The sequence below is a fragment of the Pieris brassicae genome, chromosome 3 (assembly GCF_905147105.1).
Source record: "Pieris brassicae chromosome 3, ilPieBrab1.1, whole genome shotgun sequence".
In the NCBI taxonomy this organism is placed as follows: domain Eukaryota; kingdom Metazoa; phylum Arthropoda; class Insecta; order Lepidoptera; family Pieridae; genus Pieris; species Pieris brassicae.
This window is the reverse complement of record NC_059667.1, coordinates 14,099,324-14,117,803: the sequence shown is the minus strand read 5'-3', so window position 1 is coordinate 14,117,803 and position 18,480 is coordinate 14,099,324. Positions and strand designations below refer to the sequence as shown.

Here is an 18,480-nt window from a genome sequence, read left to right as displayed (position 1 = left end):
TGTATCGGCATTCCTGCTGATCTAGACTAGTCTCTAATTGATCTGTGGATTCAAGGTACGACAGACAAGCGTGTCCCAATGTTTTACGTGACAAAATCTTCAAGTCCAAACGAACACGACAACAATGATTTTTAGAGAAAGGAGCTTCTTTCTTTAGTCTTTGTCTTCGGCGGGAGTCTTGCTACAAATGCCAGTACCTTTTGCGATGATATGATAACTTTTAGGTAACCATCACTAAATACATAGGTATTAATGTACCTATGTATTTTATGCAGCCTTTGTATGGATATTTTATTTACAGTATTAATTTTTTCAACAGTCAAAACTGAAAAATTCAAGATTTTAACTTTTCTTTTTATATTAAACCTCTTATGAGACCGATGTGAGCCCTCGTTTTCAGATGAAGCTAGAATCTCTTTGTGTGTAGCGACACCGGCGAGTGCTGTAAAGACCACGGGAACGTTATGCGGATTTTTTTGAAGAAATCATTCCTTATGGCGGAGTCTCCGTTATGTTTTGGGCAGCAATTAATTCTATAGAGCGTACGGAGTTAGGTTTCGTTGAAAATTAAAGATTTAATGCACAATGAAACTAGGATTTCATTTATATACCGGTATACATAAAGGAAGTCCTAATTTCACATGTACAACCCGCGTTGACTGCTCCTCAGCAAGATACTATTTTTATGGACGACAATGCTTGCCCGCTTCGTTCTAGGAATGTGGAATGTACAGTACATACAAGAAATTGGGCTCCATAATTTCTATCCAATTTAGCATATTTTCGAATGTTCTAAAGAGACATCTAAGATCAGTGCACCCTGCTCCACAATACATCAGGGAGCTAAAATGAATAATTGCAGAAGAGTGGGAACGTATTCCCCATTACGTTATTCATTCGTTCTGATTCAAGCTGTGATTTTGGCAAGAGAACTTTAGGTTTTTACTTTTGTAACTTTATTTAATAAAAAAAAGGAAATCAATCTTCCAGACTTTATTGCCGATCATTTCTTATTGTTTACCATGTACATCATAAATTAATTAATTAATAAAAAAAATTGCCAAAATTAACGTCAAACCAATAAATATCATTTAATTAACGGAAATCGTTAGTATAGAATAGAAGAGTTAGAACGTACATTTCCTTAAGTGCCGTTTTTTTGTTAAAGAGTTTATAAACATAGGCATATTTAATATATAAAAAAAAGTACAGTATACACATTAACGCATCCCTTTCCCGCTCTACATACATCAATAAAGATAAACATCGTCGTTTAATGAAGAACCGGATAAATTGTCGTAAAGATCGTTATCGTAGGCTCGTTGACGCCTAATCACCACACAATGGGAGGGAGCATTCCCAGTATTATTTAATATGAAGATAGCCCTCAGTTCGTCTCTACTCGTTGACCCGCCACTGCCTAAATAGTTACTTTCACAGGATCGTAATTTACAACTATTACTGAATATTTCTTCCTGATACATTACGAGAATACACGTTGAAAAATGAAGGTGAGTTTAGTTTCAGTATATGAATCCTTTATAAAAAAAAAAATATTCGTAAATACAAAATAATGTTAATAATATAAATGTATATTGAATAAATTAAAATCAAGCTATTTGCCATAAATTTTAAATGAACTAAATAAGTACTTTAATAAATAATCTTTACTTAAGCATAAATCTTCGATATTTATTCAGAACATAATTTTTGATAAAATAACCTTAAATAATACTTTATTTCACACGTATTGAGAGTTGTAATTTTTTCTTTCTTTTTCAGTACTTAATTATACTATTATCATGTGCTAGTGTTGTATTAGGAGCAACAATGTCTGATGGTCAGCTTGAAAGGACGTTAGCTGATAAACCAACTATGCAAAGACATATTCGATGTGCTCTTGGAGAGGGTCCTTGTGATACCGTCGGAATAAGACTGCGAAGTATGTATTTTGTATTTAACTATCGGCCCCCAGCTTCGTGAAGTTCGTGTATTTTGGTAGGATTCGTTCGCGACCCCTGCAATAATTGTAATAATTCATTTATTGTGTATTTAAATAAAACCAACATGAATTAGATACCTAAACCTTCATCTAGAATCACAGCCTTCTCGATCTTTTGGTCAATATCTTTAAAATTCCTTTTGATAGTTTTGAGTTTATAACATTCATGCAAGTAGACGCAGTCGGAGCACTATAATTTGTAAGGCTATTTAGGTTCTGAAGTTCCTAAGTTCCTGACTGACTGATAACATTTGCACCGAATGATAATTTTATTGCTAATGTATAAGGATACATATTTTTGTCTCAACCTAGTAACTTTTTTATTAAGACATTAAAATAGAGTTTTTGTTTATTTCTACTTAAAATCTTTAACTAAAACACGTCGATTGTGTATAAGTTTGTTGGATTAAGTATTTTTTGTTCTATATAAATGAAATCTTTCGATGTTTATAACTCTTATAAATTAAAAATATATTTAATTGCTCTTGGCGTCATTTATAATTTTTTACACAATTCATTTCATAAAAATTAACATAAAAGAAGTAAAATAGATAGTAAAACAGACAGGTAATATATATTTATTGGCTTAAATGTGTTCAGTTTAATTTTCTTTAACCACAACAATGTTTTCATAAAAAATATTATATATGTTGTTCAATAATAAACGCCCACGTAGTTTTGTGTGGCAGATGTGTTTTCTTTGATTACTTCGTTGATCCTCGAGGAGAAAAACGTATAAAAGTAATTTACTTTCAAGTTTAAATTAAAACTCGACCGACTTTACTAATACTAAAAATATAAAATTAAACAGTAGAGCAACTGTTCTAGTTTTATAACTATGAGACTATGTATTTTGTAGCGTTGGCACCACTGGTGTTGCGAGGAGCATGTCCGCAATGTTCAATTCAAGAAACGAGACAAATTCGTCGGACCTTGGCTTTTGTTCAGAGAAACTTTCCTTGGGAGTGGGCAAAGATTGTTCGTCAATATGGCTGAAGAAAAGGCTAAGCGGAAAATATTACATATTTACTTATTAGCATATTCATTAGCTATTTATTCAAAGCCCTTTATTGACACTTAGTAATTACAAAGATAATTAATTATTATAGCAAAACTTTGAATCATAACTATAGTTATTACTACTAATGTTCAATCTGTTCTAATTATGGTTAATGATTGAAATAAAAAAAAAATATAGATTATGCATTATAAGATTAAGAGAATAAAGGAAAGGATCTTAATTTGTTTGTGACTGTTTTATTACACCCGTGGCGGATTTTCTAAGAAATATTTTCTAATTATGATAAGTTTTATTTGTAAATGCGAACGATGAAAATTAAAAAGCATCAAATGAATATAGATTTAATGCGTTTTTAGTTGTAAACGCAGCGATACTTCTAAGAACTATTTTCTAATTGAATTTATTGTTTATATTACATTTAAATTAACTGACTGTTAATAGATTTCCTTAGCGATTTTTCTAAGAAACACTTTAAAATGATTGCTAAATCTGAATAAAATGGGTACTACAAGTTCTGTTTTTATTTTGTCACGTAATACGGGGCCTATGTAGAGGGGGATTGTTGAGTAAGATGTTACGGCATCACCAACTTGGTTTGGTCGGCATTCTCTCGTAGCGTACATTGAATACAGACAACTTCAACGTGCAATATAAAGTAATAAATTCCGGAATAAAAGCGTAAAAGTAACTGACAGGATGCAGGTAAGCAATTTTCTATACTTTCCTCTAATTAACTATCTTAATATAGCAATTTTTAAGTCAATGTCTGGTGTGGAACACGTTCATGAGATACGTTTAAGATAGAAAGTTTTGTAAAGAATTCCGTGAAATTCAATTCTGTTTTAAATTATTTGATAACAACAAATATAAAGTATATTAATTTAATCAATTGTATTTAAATTAAAAACATGACCTTTTTATTATTTGCTTCCTTATTCCGTTAAACATAAGAGCTGTTTTTACATCCCGTCAGGCCCATACTCTAAGCATTAAGTTAAAGGAAAAACTATAACATTGGGGTTTTCCCGTTGCTCGATCCTGATTCAATTCAAGCAACTTTCACAATTTACACCATTAACATATAAGTGTTCTCATATTTAATCTTTTGTTTTTAAATTATCGGATCATGTATATGTATTTTAATATAAAAGACTCAAGAACATCAGCATATTGTTAGGCAATTTCGGAGCCATAAACTATTTATAACTTTTTGTTCCCATATCTCCTTCGAGCCTGTATCGGTAACTTATAGGTTCGTGTTAGTGAACAAATGAGTCATACCCTTTATTTACATAACAATAAAAATACGCAAACAATTTTAAACTCAAAGGCTGCATTTTTCGGTAAATCTTTGTAATTTAGTTGGTTTAAAAATGTCAATCCCAATATGTAGATTGTTTCCGCTCATTCAAGGTTGGTAAGTTAGTAGGTCGTAAAGGAAAAGTATCAAATTCGTATTTCCTGTAGTATTACATTCATTAACACGAAATTTGAATACTTAATAATTTATCTAAAATAAAAATATTTCATTTTATATATTTAAATTGTTTTAGTTTATTTTATTGTACGCTGTGATTAAAGTTTCATTTGCGTCTGAGGTTAATTTTTTTTTTATAAAACAAAAACGGGCAAACGGGCAGGAGGTTCACCTGATGTTAATTTTTTGCTTACTTATCATCCATATATTTTACTTCATGAATTATTTTCTTTTAAATAGCGCAGTATGGTACCAAAACTTATTCTTTGCAACTCTTAAGAGTCTTCCTATATACAATACATCTGTAAGTTCCCATATAAAATATACATGTATGAGTTTTAAAGTTAATTCAAAGCTTTAAGCGCATCCAAGTTCATTATCCTATAAAGTTTTACGCAAGGTTTTGCGATAAGCGGCTTTGTTAAACCAAACTGGTTTCGTATGAAAAGTTCAAACGAATTAACACCAATCTTTTGTTATCTCATCAGATGTAGGTATAACATATTCTGATTTTATGGAAGCCATTGATTGTATCTAAAATTGTACTAAATTTAGAATATGATTAGGAATAAATAAATGAATTATATAGAGTCATGAGAGGTGCTACAACATTGGTGGTCATTGTAGCTTCCACACTAAATATATAATTGACATGTCACTCAGTACCTACCTACCCAAACTGTTACAAAACCCCTGTCTGTCTATTCGCGCACCACGTTAATACAATCACTTCAGTGTCGTTTTTAGGTTAATTTATTTTGTATATATTTTAGTTTATCAGGCCTACCAAATAAATACGTTGAATATTGGCATATTGTCATTTTCACGTATGTATATCTTATGTATACAAGAGATAGGACCCACCTGGGTACTACAAATAAATCTTGAGGTTTTGGTAAAGCCTATTCTTATATCAATCTTATATAATCCTAATAAATTCTATTCTTCTATTTAATTTTTTAATATAAATAAACGATAAAACTAACAATCTTAGATATCGATGTAGTAAGACACTAGATTCTTAATTATTATCTTTTTCATGCAATTCACACGATTGTCTAGACTTAGGTCAGGGCCGCATTATTTCTTATTTTCCACAGATTTCCCAAAGATTGTTCGTTCTGCAAATCATTAGAAAACTAGTAAATCAATAATTTCGGGCGATGTATGAAGCTCCTTAATTCTCTGTTCGATTCAAAAACTCTGCATGGTGTCCATCCAAATGTCAATCTGAGAATCTAAGTATATTAAGTAAGGATCTACATACTGACGCTTCCTAACTAATTGTGTGTATGTGTGAACATTAATAACTGGGTTCAACCATTATCAGAGGGTGCAGTGCGTGGCCCAGAAGTCGTGGTGTACGATTACGTAGATGTTTGGGGGTTTGTTAGGTACAAAAAGGCGATCACTCTTATCGTTAGATATAAAAGATCTTCAAACAAGCACAACAGATTTAGGTGTGTGTAGGTAACTACATTGCAAAAATTGAATGAGTGTTTAAAAAAAGATACTCCAAGATATTTAGAAATCTAGATAATGGCATGAAAATTTGAAAGCTACAGTTCCAAAGATTTATGTCTCGAAGATTACTCAACAATTAAATTTCTAAGCACGTAATATCTACGTACATGAATGGAGACGGTGTCAATGCGTTGTTAAGTCGTAAGGACGTAATAAAAAATATTTTTCTAGTTTTAAACGATGTTTAGAAAAGTAGAGCACCATGATAGCAGATTTTCGCATTTTAATATGTTTTATATATTATGAATCGAACAGGATCTGTGATACAATTATATGAAACAAACGACAAAATTATATGAAATATTATTGTTACTCCATAGGCCCAGTTAAACTATGACGTCATTGAGGATTCGGGTCATAGATCTGCCTTGGGCTTTTAGATTGTGTGTCAAAGGATACGACTATATTACTAAGCGAGGTCAAATGAACGCTCGAGGAAATCCCATAAATGTTAATGTAAAGAACATAATAAAAAAAATTACGCCTACACGTATATTAAATAAAAGGGTTAAATAACATTTATACGTAGTCGAATAAATGTTTTATAAATTATGAAAGCTTTGTTTTTAATTAATATAAATTCGTTTCTTAACATACTCTAGGAATCTCTGTGAAGAGGTTACTTTCGGGTCCAAGGAGGTCAAAGGCGTATTTAAAACTAAGCAAACCATTACGATCACAAATTATATTTTAAGTCACTATTATTTTTTTTTTGTTTCAGGCTGCACATGTATTCGTGTTTTGTGCATTAGTAGCTATATGCGTCGCCGAGACACAACGGCCGCCAGTCTCAGATACAGCACTAGATGACGCTCTCAATGATAAGCGTTTCATACAACGACAACTGAAATGTGCGCTTGGTGAAGCGCCCTGTGATCCAATTGGGAAAAGACTAAAGAGTAAGTTTATATTATTTATTTTTAAATATAATGTAAATCGCCGTTAAAACCAAAAAGTTTATTAATATAATTGTTTACAGCATTGGCACCATTGGTCCTGCGAGGAGCATGTCCCCAGTGCTCGCCGCAAGAAACGAAACAAATACAACGCACGCTTTCATATGTTCAAAGAAACTTCCCACAACAATGGGCTAAAATTGTCCGTCAGTATTCTGGATAAAGCTAGAATTAGCTAACGATAAAGAAATACTGGTATTTATACTTACAATTATGATAGTATATTATGACTATGAGACATGAGTGACAAACAAAAATATAGACGTAGCCTTTGTAGCAAAACGCGGGAAATTGTCGGTATATATTGTACTAAGTACTTATACATTTTGCCATGACTCATGACATAATATTACCTACTCTAGAATAAGAACTAGCAGTAGCTTAGTTCAGTTCTTATTCTAAGTTACCTACTAAATTCAAGTTCACAGTTTAAAGAAGATAAAAAGGGTAAATTTACAAAATATTTTTAAGGTAAATTTTGTTGAGAAATGTTTTATTTTTTGTTAATTATATAACATTTTAAATCCTCAAATTATTAAAATTTATCTAAAGACGCATTATTTGTAAATATGGATATTTTCTGTATTATATTATCCTTTCCACATACTTAATCATTGTAATTTATTGTAGGTATTTAAATAAATATTCATTGAGTTGAGCAAAGCTATCCATATTATTATATTGTAGTCTTTAGATTTATAGTAGCATAGTTACATCTTCTGTTATAGTAAATATTAGTAAAATCATAATATCATTGAAATTAGGTATAACAAAGGTTAGCGTAACAAGCCTTGTTAGATCGATAATAAAAGAAAAGGCTTAATATACCGTCTTATTTTTTATCTATTTCTCAATAAATTTTATAAAAATAACTGCCTGATTTTTATTTTTATCCTAGAATAATATGAACTAATTTGTTTGAGTAATATTGATATTATAATATGTCTTATCAACATTATAAACTATTAAATGTAAACGATTAATCGATTAGAATAATTAGGTAAATAAATACTGGATAGTAAAGTTATGGTAATTAATTAATTGCCGTAAATGTAGTGGTCATTCTATTTTAAGTGTAGTTAAGAAACTGAGTATTAGTCACGTTATTAAATTACTAATGAGTCATATTTATTTACTTACCAAAAAATATTCAAAACAATGCATGTACGTGATTTTTTATTTAATAAATAGCCTAACGCTCTAGTGTATTGCCACAGACAAAAGTGCATACGTGATTTATTAATGATTATTTCCCAAGTAATGTAACGTAAATATTTTTATTTTAAAGGTATTAATTATTATAGTAAGTTCCGAAAGTATCGACATAGAATTAGTGTTAAAATTAAAAACAGACTAGCTGAAAACCATAGGCTACAATTTATATCACTATATACTGTGCGTCCACAGAGTATTAATAATGTCCAGATTTTTGTTTTTTCTGAATGTTGGTGCATGCTGACGCTGTCCTCCTAATTACATCCGTTAGTCGTTTTATTCAGTTTATTATAACATCTCATGTTTTCATACAGTTTTAAAAATAAAAATCTTTTTTTAATTTGAAAATTATTTTTTAAAAAATATTATAAAAATATTAGAACTATAGTGGTGAATATTTATTATAAATTAAGTTAAAAGTAACTCATTTATTGCATCAGGCTGACCAACCAATACAATTTAGGTATATGAGTACGCAGTCGGTGAATTTATTTACAACTATTATTTTGCAACCTATGACAATTGAGAAACAATATATTTTGATTGTATTTAACTCATTGTGATTTTTATGAGACGTTACGTGCATTTTATATATATATTTGAAAACCGGAATGTTATGGTGACAGTGTTCTTGCTAGGGTAACTGAAGAAATATGGTCGTGTGTGTTGCTTGAACTGTGGTGGAAAATATGTGTGATCAAACTGAAGTAAATTATGCTGATGGAGACGTTGTGTGGGTAAAATTGGGTTCTTGCTTTTGGCCTGGCGAGGTCGTGGGCATAGAGAAGCTACCCGCCGACTTCGTCACGTCTTTTAAGAAGCCACCAATAGCAGTTGTAAAATTCTTTCAAGAAGATACATAGTAAGCATGGCATATATTATATAATTTAAAACATTATAGTTATAATGTCGCGCTACTTTTGTTTACAATATAATAACTTTTAAATATATCATAAAAAAACAAACAAAGATGCAAGTTAGCACTACAGGCCTTACTGTTTGTAGCTTAACTTTTTTAAGGGTTTTGAATCAATGTTCTGGAAAATTGTAAAACAATTTTTATTATATAGAGATTGTCTACCAAGTACAGTTCATAGCCAGCTAGCTTCGCTATTTAACTGTTATATTATTCATTTCAGTGAGTATGTGAAGAATCACTTTGCAATTTACAAATATGAATGCAGTCGCAAAAACGAATTCATTCTAAAAGGATTAGGTAAGTAAAATATGGCAGTTATGCAGTTTTGTTTTTATAAATTGATGTATGTGTTATCAATTTACACAAATATAGTAAGATATTTTTTGAGTTGAGTTTGATGTCTTCCTCGTATCAAATAAATTTGATAATTCTCATACAATTTATATGTTCACCACGGTTAAAAAATCAAGAGTAGTTACAAAATGTACTTAATACAATATAAACTGTAGTTAAAACTACAGTATTTGTCCTGTTAGTCATGAAAAGTAATGAAGATGAATAAAATCCATGCTAGTTCTGTGTCTGAAATATTTTAATTTTAGGGGACAATATAGTGCACCCCTAGTTACCCCTGTCTGTTCAAATGTATGAAAATTAATTCAGATAATAATAAAAGGTGTCTGAAAAAGATTACCTTACTAATTCATAATATTGTATTTTACAGATATGTACAGAAAAAAACATGGTCCAATGGAGAAGTTTCCTGAGGATGTTATCCGTGCAGAAACAGCAGTAGGGGGCGATATTGAGATATTGACAAGAGATGAATTTCAAGAGACTAAAAAAGAAAGTTATGCTGATCTTTTTGCTGACCCTAGAAGAAAAACACCGGCTTCTGCAAAAAAAGGTATAAATATATCTAATGCTAATCACCTTGTCATGTATAGACTAAAACTCACACAGACATGTAGATTAGGCTATAGGATGTTTCTAAATCCACAAAAAGTTAATTTAATTAATCAATGTGTCTAACATAAATAAAGTTTAGTCAAAGTGACTAATTCTTTGTTTTAATTATTCACTAAAAACAGTTTGTTGTTGATGTTATTTGGTACAAATAATTTATTGTTGTTATATTTAATTTATCTGAAGAAAAGGGTTTTTTGCCAAAAATGGGAAATTAATACAGGCATTGCAATTTAACATCTATGAGTGTGCAAATATTAATACATGAATATAGAGACCATCAAGAAGACTTCAGACTATCATTGTCATGATGTCATCAAACATTAACATGACTTATTAATATGTGAAAGAAGACTGGAAGGTGAATTTACCCATATCTCATCATATATCTGCTCATGTATGTAAACAAACAAAAGGTCTGTGCATGAAAAACACTTGAAATTATAAAAAGTAGGAGAGTAGAAGCCTAAACTTTAAATTATCACATGTTGGTGACCCAGATACTATTCTTTCAAAATCTTCATATTAGCTAGAGGACCAGTTAACTTTGATTTTGTTAATTTTTATTAACATTTTAAATTTTTCGATTTTTTTTTTAATTAACCAGAGTCCACTCTATATAGTTTTCTATTAAAATATATGCTAGAATAAATCCTATTCTGATTTCCCATATATTTTTTATTATATAGAAAACCTAGGATCTGGAAAATGATGGAGCTAATAAATAAATTGCCATTAAGATAAATAAATACATTAATAATTGTTTTTTTTTCAGGAAAAAATGCAAAAGGCAGGTCTCCTGATGTTTCTAAGATTTCAACACCAATTAGAAAGGTAATTAATTTGTTATCTAACATAAGCATGAAATAGTTTTTTCTAATAATTATTTGTTTGTATTGTATTGCATTGAAGTTTTAAAATCATTAAACCAAAATTTTCAACATACAATTTTACCTTTAAATAACCTGTAGGGCTAATGTTAAATGAACCTTAAAGGAATGACTCCTTTGCTTACCTTTTTTACATTGTATTAAAATTCTGTATAAAGGACATTTTACCCATAATAATAAAAAAAAACATGGTAATGGGTGTTTGCCTGTTATTAAAAAACTACAACTGACATAGACATTTGAGGACCTTGGCTGTTAAATGCTGCCTTTGGCTCATGCTCTTGCATCTTCTATTTCTCAATTAAATATGCTCTGTAGGCTAATAGAGTTAATTAGATATACAGTGAAAAACTTATAACAACATCGAAGGGACTACTCATATTTAGTCGTAGAAACCGATAATCGTAACAGCAGATGACTTTGTGATTAAGTACCTAATACAATAGAATTCAGCCGGGACCTTAGATATTAGTAAATATTACTGGTAACAATGTCGTCGTAAACGGCTTTGACTGTACAAGTATAATATGGTCTATTATTCTTATATCTATTTTATGTCAACTAAATTATTTTTAAAATTTAACTTTCTATATTAATTTCTGTAAAATTCCACGTCAATATAATATCATTCATTTTATTAAATTTCAGTTCAAAGAGAAGCCCAACTATCAAGTACACATATTAGTACAGGGTTCTAAAATACCAAATGTATCTGAAGAAGTCACGCCATCTACAAGTAGAGCTGGTTCAGAACCACCTGAAGAGAAGCCAATGGAAACGGACAGTAGTCCTTCAAAATCAATTCCTTCATGTAGCACTCCCACAATGTCAAGTTCTGGTATTTATGCTTGCCATTCTTGTCCCTTTTCTACTTCTCGTCTGAATGTCCTCATTTTACATAACAAAACGCACAGCACAACATTTACACCTTATATACCTACACCAATCAAAAAGAAACCCTTAAAATCAAGCAAGTCACCTAAATCTGCATCCGCCACTTCGAAATCTTCGAAGCCTCGTAAACCCCGACAAGATAAAATAGATAAAGAAACAGATAAAAAAGGACAGAAACGAGAAGCAGAAAATAATGGGATAGATAACAATTTACCTGATGCAAAAAAAGTCAAAACAGACGAAGAAATTAAGAGCAGCTTATTAGCTGATTGGGATGATGGAGATGAAGACTCAAATGAAGAAGAAACAATTGCCACAGCTAGTTCTCCTGATGTTCCTGTGGCTGCCGGTTCCCCAGCCGTTCCTACATCTGCTGAATTGCCTACTGAACAAGTATCAAGTGAATGTGAACAGCAGGAACCTACAGACAACAAAAAGGCTGAACCTCTACCTTCAGATAAACCAGAATCATCTAATGATGCTAAATACGACTTTTGTGAGGACGAAGATTGGCCTGTAGAGGCAGATGTTGGAAGAAAAATTCCTCGCGTGAAACCATTAAAACGAAAAGAAGACACGAAGAGCCTCAGTATAGATGAAAATGATGTGGCTAGAGAAGTAGCAGAATTACTAACTAAAACCAATGTGCCCGAATTACCATCAGCTCCAGAGCCTTTAAAAGTGGAGGAAAATTTTCCGGAACCTTCGATTGTAAAATCTCCGGATAAAAAAACTGAAAAATCCCCTGGATTGGGCGAGCCACCTGAAAAAAAAGTCGATGGTGAAGCTAACAGTCAAAAACCTATTTTTAAAACTAAAACGTTTTTTCGTAGTAGACATTCAAGAAGTCAAGATGCTATAGGGAAATATGTTGCAGAACAATTAAATGCAGCCGAGCGTCTTGACATGCTTGATAATGATATAAATGGATCTGAAATGTCGCCATCCCCAGAGCCCATTATTTCTCCTCCAATAGAACACGTAAAGGTTGCTCGATTGGCTCCCAAAATTCAACTTAAAAAAATGAATGCAGAAGCAGCACAGTTGCGGGAAAAAGAAAAGTATGAGTTAGAAAAATTACAAGATGGCGGTGAGGAAAAAGGATCTTGTAATGAAGAAAATTTGATCCTTGACACTACAATAGAAAAAATAAATACTCAAATTTTTTTAACTGAAACCAATTTATTAGAAAGTTTTAATGATATTCCTTTGAATGATGTCAGTAATACAGATTCCAGTGAAAATATTTCAACAGCTGAAAACCTGAACACTGAAGTAAATAACAGCCCAGAAGCATCATTTACTGAAAAAGAGCAATCCAACGATGTTATCCAAAGTCATCAGGAATGTACTTTATCAAGAATAGATAAGGGGAATGTGAACGAAGATGTAGAAACTGCACAAGACAACTGCATTGAAGCGCAATATAAGTCATATATGAGTGAATCTACTGCCTCTGCCGTTGATGCCTTACTGAGTGTATCAAGAGAAGCTGATAGAGTAACAAAAGTTATAAGTGTTGATCCACCAGAAGACCTCTTTGAAGATGACCACAAAGAAAGCGCTCTTACTTCTAATATTAACACATTTGAGTTATCATCAAATGGCATAGATAATGAGATACCAAGGATTAACTCCCCAGTTCAGCAGGCCACAGAAATTAATACAAACACATCAGATAAGTCTTTTACTTCTGAAAAAGAAACTATTCAACAACTTTCGGAACCACATCTTTCAAAAGTTGATATCCAAATGGATGATTTACCGAAAACCGATGACACTTTAGAAAATAACGAACCAATTTCCGAAGAAATAAAGGGTAATGATAAAAGGAAAAATGAAAACGATTTAAAAGAAAACGACGGGACACTAAAAGTTTTTGCAAATACACCATCTGAATCGGACTTGCAAATTGCAGAAGCTTTAATTAATTTACCTTCGACAACTATGCAAAATAAAGTTTCTATAGCTTTTACAGATGAAATAACGTCGGCAAGTAATTTAGAAAGTAAATCAACTGAAGATGTTATCTCCAAAGATACTATAATTGAAAACTTTAATGCTGACTCGCATGAAAAGCTTATTGAAGATAATAAAATAACTACTTCTGTTCCATTACTATCAAAAGACATTCGATTTGAGAGCGAAGAAGAAAAAAGTGAAAATTTGAATGCCGCTCAATCCTTAGTACAAATGTCGGAATCAATTGATCATAAAATAAATATACTTGAGGTTACGACCCCATGCAAAGAAAATTCCGGTCCCGATGACCCTATTAATATTAAAAATCAAAGGTATAATGATAAAACCCCTGTTAAAATTTTAAATGAAAGTGTGATGGAAACTGATAAACTAAATGGAAACACAGGAAAAATAGAAACAACATCAAAACTCCTAAAAATATTAGAAGAACCCAGCACTTCTAGAGTCACTATTACAAATAATGCGATTGTTAATAAAAAAGTAATTGTTCCTCCAAAGGGAAAAATTTTAAATACTCATGTTAACAAATCAGTTATCAAACCTAAACAGGTGGCTAAACAACAAATTATAATTAGACGCACGACACCAAGCAAGTTACTTAATAATGTTACGGAAGTTACAACTGCTGACAAAATTATTTTGTCACGTACTAATAAAGCCACTGCTGATGGATCTGCAGTACAGAGCTACACTATTCAAACAACACCCAATGTTCAAACGGAGAAAAACACAATTATAATTCAGCCAAAAATAAGAAAAATTACGAAAACTGCTCCCAAATTGCAGAAAATTAAACCACAATTGACATCACTTCCTACAATAATTAATAACAAGTTATCTAAAGAATCAGGGAAACAAACTGATACAGTTTTTGATATAAATTCTATGCCGATTGTTTTATCTGACGATGTTTTAACGCCAGAAAGCATTGAAAATATGCCTATTGTTATGTCAGATGGTAATATAATTACTTCATCGTCTTCTAAGGTAATAAAGAATAAAAAAATAATCACGAGTGAAAAAATAACAGTTACATCGTCTTCGAATAAACAGGATAATAAAGGAATTTCAACCCATCATATCGTTCACGACGTTAATAAATTGACTCCAAATATATTATCTAAATCATCTAAATTAAGGTCTTCCAAAACTATGTTAGTGATAGATAAAGCTACAGGAAAACAAAAATTAATCATGACTAAGTCTGATGCTGCTAATAAAGGTATGAAACAACCTCAAAAGCTAATACATACTTCCCAGAATAGTCCTAAAACTGAGAAATTTGTTATTTTACCTAAACCTAACTCCCCACGACCCGCAAGAACCCAGAAAATCGTTATAGACCCACAGACTGGGAAAGCACACGTTGTAGTCGAGAAGGGACCTGTTAATGTACCTATATCTGAGAATAAACCTGTTTCGGCAAAGCTAATACCGTCATCCGCAGACTCAAAGACTCCTGGAAGTACTGTTATGATTATTACCAATGAACAAGGTACGCAATCAAGAATAGTTCTTACGCCGGAACATGAGAAAATTCTGTTCCCAAACAAACAACAACCAAATGTTTCGCAGTTAAAAACAATTACACACCTTATCTCTACAAATGCCTCTACACAGCAAAAAAGCATTATCACTTCAGTAGCGGCCGCAAAGACTCCAACAAGGATTGTTTCAAAGCCACAAAAAAGTGCTATTATAACCTCAAAAGGGCAACTCATAGTAGGGGGACGATTAGCACCTTCTACTCAAAATATCGCTCCTCTACCAGAAATTAGGCCTGCTACAAAGCGTCTTGCTGAACCTAAAAAGATCGCTCCTATGATTCAAAAACAATCGCCAGAGCCATTAATTTTCCTGCAAAAATCTGGTACGGTAATGCAATTGACTGCTTCTCAATTCGAACATTTGCAAAGAACAGGTCAAATTATACAAAAAGTTCCTGCACAAGAAAAGGTTATGGTTCAGAAGACAATTACAATGTCGCCGAGTGAGACAATAGTTCCGGCTCAGAAACCGAGAGCACGCAAGCAGCAGACCGATTCGGCTGCTCCGACAAAAAAAATTAAACATGAAATTAACATTGCGCCAGCACCACCCCCTGTTCTTGTACCTGCTCCTGCCCCTGCCCTAATTCCTGTGCCTGTCCCAGCCCTTACACCAATATGTTCTACCACAACCAATCTGTCACTTGGAACCAATGTACCAACCAACGCAACTTCTGGCCTCTATTCAAATATGGACAATTTCGAAGAATTACTTCCGACAACAGCAATCGCTCGTCCTGCTGAAAGTGTTCTCGTTCCGACAGAACAAAACTCACAAGCTCTTGCAGCGCCCCTTTCCGATGGACAACTGCTGGCAGTGCCTGGAGAGCATTTTGGGGGCCCTCAGGGGTCCTTTTATCTTTGTGTTGAGGAAAATGGCACTTTTACTGCTATTGATAACCGCCCATTAGTTTTGGAAAATAATCAACTAGTTCCGATGCCGGAAACAATTCCCATCATACCTCCTCAGCCCGAGAGAAGGGATATTTTAGAGGCAGCACTAGCCAACAGCGATGTGTTTCACGCTGAAAGTACTCGCGACGAGGCACCAGATTTTCGAGATCTCAATGCTAACGTCTCCGTTCACTGCCGTGTGTCGGAAACTAGCACTACGCTAAATCAGCCAATCATGACCCCTGTTGAACTACCGTCAAAAGTAGCCTCTGAACCAGCCGTGCCTTCAAATTTAGATGATGGTTTGGCTGTGATTGGCGTGACACCTCACACTGTGCCCACGTCTCTGGAGCTGCCGATTACCGTCACAGATCCGCGCATAGCACCTAAAACTACAGATCCCTTAAGCAATAGTAACTACAGAACGTCCCTGTTGCCGTCGCCCAGTACAGAGATGACTTTTTCGGTTACAGAAGACAGTGGTGTATCGATGGTGGGCCCTATTTCTATGCCTCTTTTAACGGAAGAGGAGTCCGTCGGTAAATCTATGCCTATATTAATAGACGAGATAACGGAGAGAACGATATCGTCTGTGGAATCGACCGTAGGCTCGCCGTCGTCTATCGACATACGAGAATCGGAAACGGAAGACTGTAGTCAGTGGCCCCGAAGGTTGCTGACGCCCGGATCAGATATATCAGAAACTTCAGTGGAGATCCCACTGCAGCCCTCAATTCAGCTTTCTGTTAGTGATCTATCTCATAATAATAGTTAAAATATTAAGTTAATAACTAATGCTAATACAAGATTGATAGAGAGCTATGGACGCTAAGGTGCAATAGGAAGACACCAATTGATCAAAAAAGTTTTCCGACTCATGTATACATGTGATCTGGTTAAGTGCTAATGTTACACAGTTGAAAGGACAAATTGGTATTGAAAATGGATTAATATCATGTGCGTGTTAGAAACATTCACAAAATATGTAAATATTTCACAAAGTGTGACTGATCATTGAGCTATTCGTCTCAACATTTTTATTAATTATAAATGCACAATGCATGTTTAATCTTAAGGATTTTAAATGTATATTAAAAATTTATTATAACTATATGATATTGTTGGATCATATTTGTAATATAATATGAAAGTTAGCTATATTTAATATTTTTTTATGTCAATCAAAATTGTGGATAAATTAGCATTACATACTTACACATCGAGACATTTATAAATTACAAAACATTTATAGAAATACTATGTATTTGCGTTAGTTTATTTGCCTGATGGCGGATTTAAATATATATTTAAAGCCTACAGTGCTAGGTTCCTTTTGGTCGTAAAAATTCTCGCGTAAACGAAATGATATATATATGTCGCTTTATTAGCCGTTTAACTAAACGGCGGCGTTTGACTAGCAGCCTGAAAGATTTCAGTCAGTAGATCAAACAGCTAGGCAAATGACTTGGATCGATGGCGTTTCACTACTTGCCTAGCCTGTTAACTGTTAATTTAATTTTCATTCCACTTTCTGCCACTCTCAAACTCGAAACGAAACTCTTCAAACTGTTGACAGTTTATATTGATATAGCGTCGGCAAACAACAAGCTTGATGGTGTTGTCCAAAGTTTCATGAAAAACAACATTCATGAAGTACAATGGAAGAGTGAGTGACAAAAATAATGTGAATTTGACGTAAGCAATTTAATTTTAAAAATAAATATATTTTATGTCATATGTTTCATATTTTTTATATTTCTGCCAAATAATAACTCTTTCGTACGAATGGCCTAAGTATTAGCCAGCCAGTTTATTAATTGTTGTAACAAACGCTACGGCTGAATATCTTTCAGGCCGTTTAGTTAAAAGGCTAGGCTATTAATTGAACGGCTAATTAAGCTAGTTAGCTGCGACATATATGTTTGATTGTATAAATAATTTTTAAATAAGTACGTGTCATACTTATATATATATATATATATATATATATATATATATATATATATAATATGATTTAATTTACATGTTTTTAATTTCCATAGCGAAATTTTAATTTAAAAACGTACTGTACCTTCTAATTACTGTAGAGTGCTAGATTTTCGTGACGCGACTTTGAAAACTACTCATAGTGTTTATGAATGAGACCGAATTATTTATATGACAACTAGCCTCTTACGAGTATTAGTTCATGA

At 32.6% G+C, this 18,480-nt stretch overlaps 2 protein-coding genes across 2 annotated transcripts; both read left to right on the top strand.

Moving 5' to 3' along the window:
• The first annotated feature begins 1,283 nt into the window (after window positions 1-1,283).
• Window positions 1,284-7,840, top strand: LOC123707691. Its single transcript, XM_045657967.1, has 5 exons — window positions 1,284-1,511; window positions 1,783-1,942; window positions 2,862-2,980; window positions 6,746-6,923; window positions 7,004-7,840. Exons 1-5 carry the CDS (start codon window positions 1,506-1,508, stop codon window positions 7,141-7,143), a joined length of 603 nt encoding a protein of 200 aa, XP_045513923.1. The 5' UTR covers window positions 1,284-1,505; the 3' UTR covers window positions 7,144-7,840.
• Window positions 7,841-8,670: 830 nt separating this feature from the next.
• Window positions 8,671-18,196, top strand: LOC123706687. The gene is made up of 5 exons (XM_045656032.1): window positions 8,671-9,057; window positions 9,335-9,411; window positions 9,839-10,021; window positions 10,856-10,914; window positions 11,619-18,196. The coding sequence occupies exons 1-5, from the start codon at window positions 8,885-8,887 to the stop codon at window positions 17,061-17,063; spliced, it is 5,937 nt and encodes a 1,978-aa protein (XP_045511988.1). The 5' UTR covers window positions 8,671-8,884; the 3' UTR covers window positions 17,064-18,196.
• Window positions 18,197-18,480: the final 284 nt, after the last annotated feature.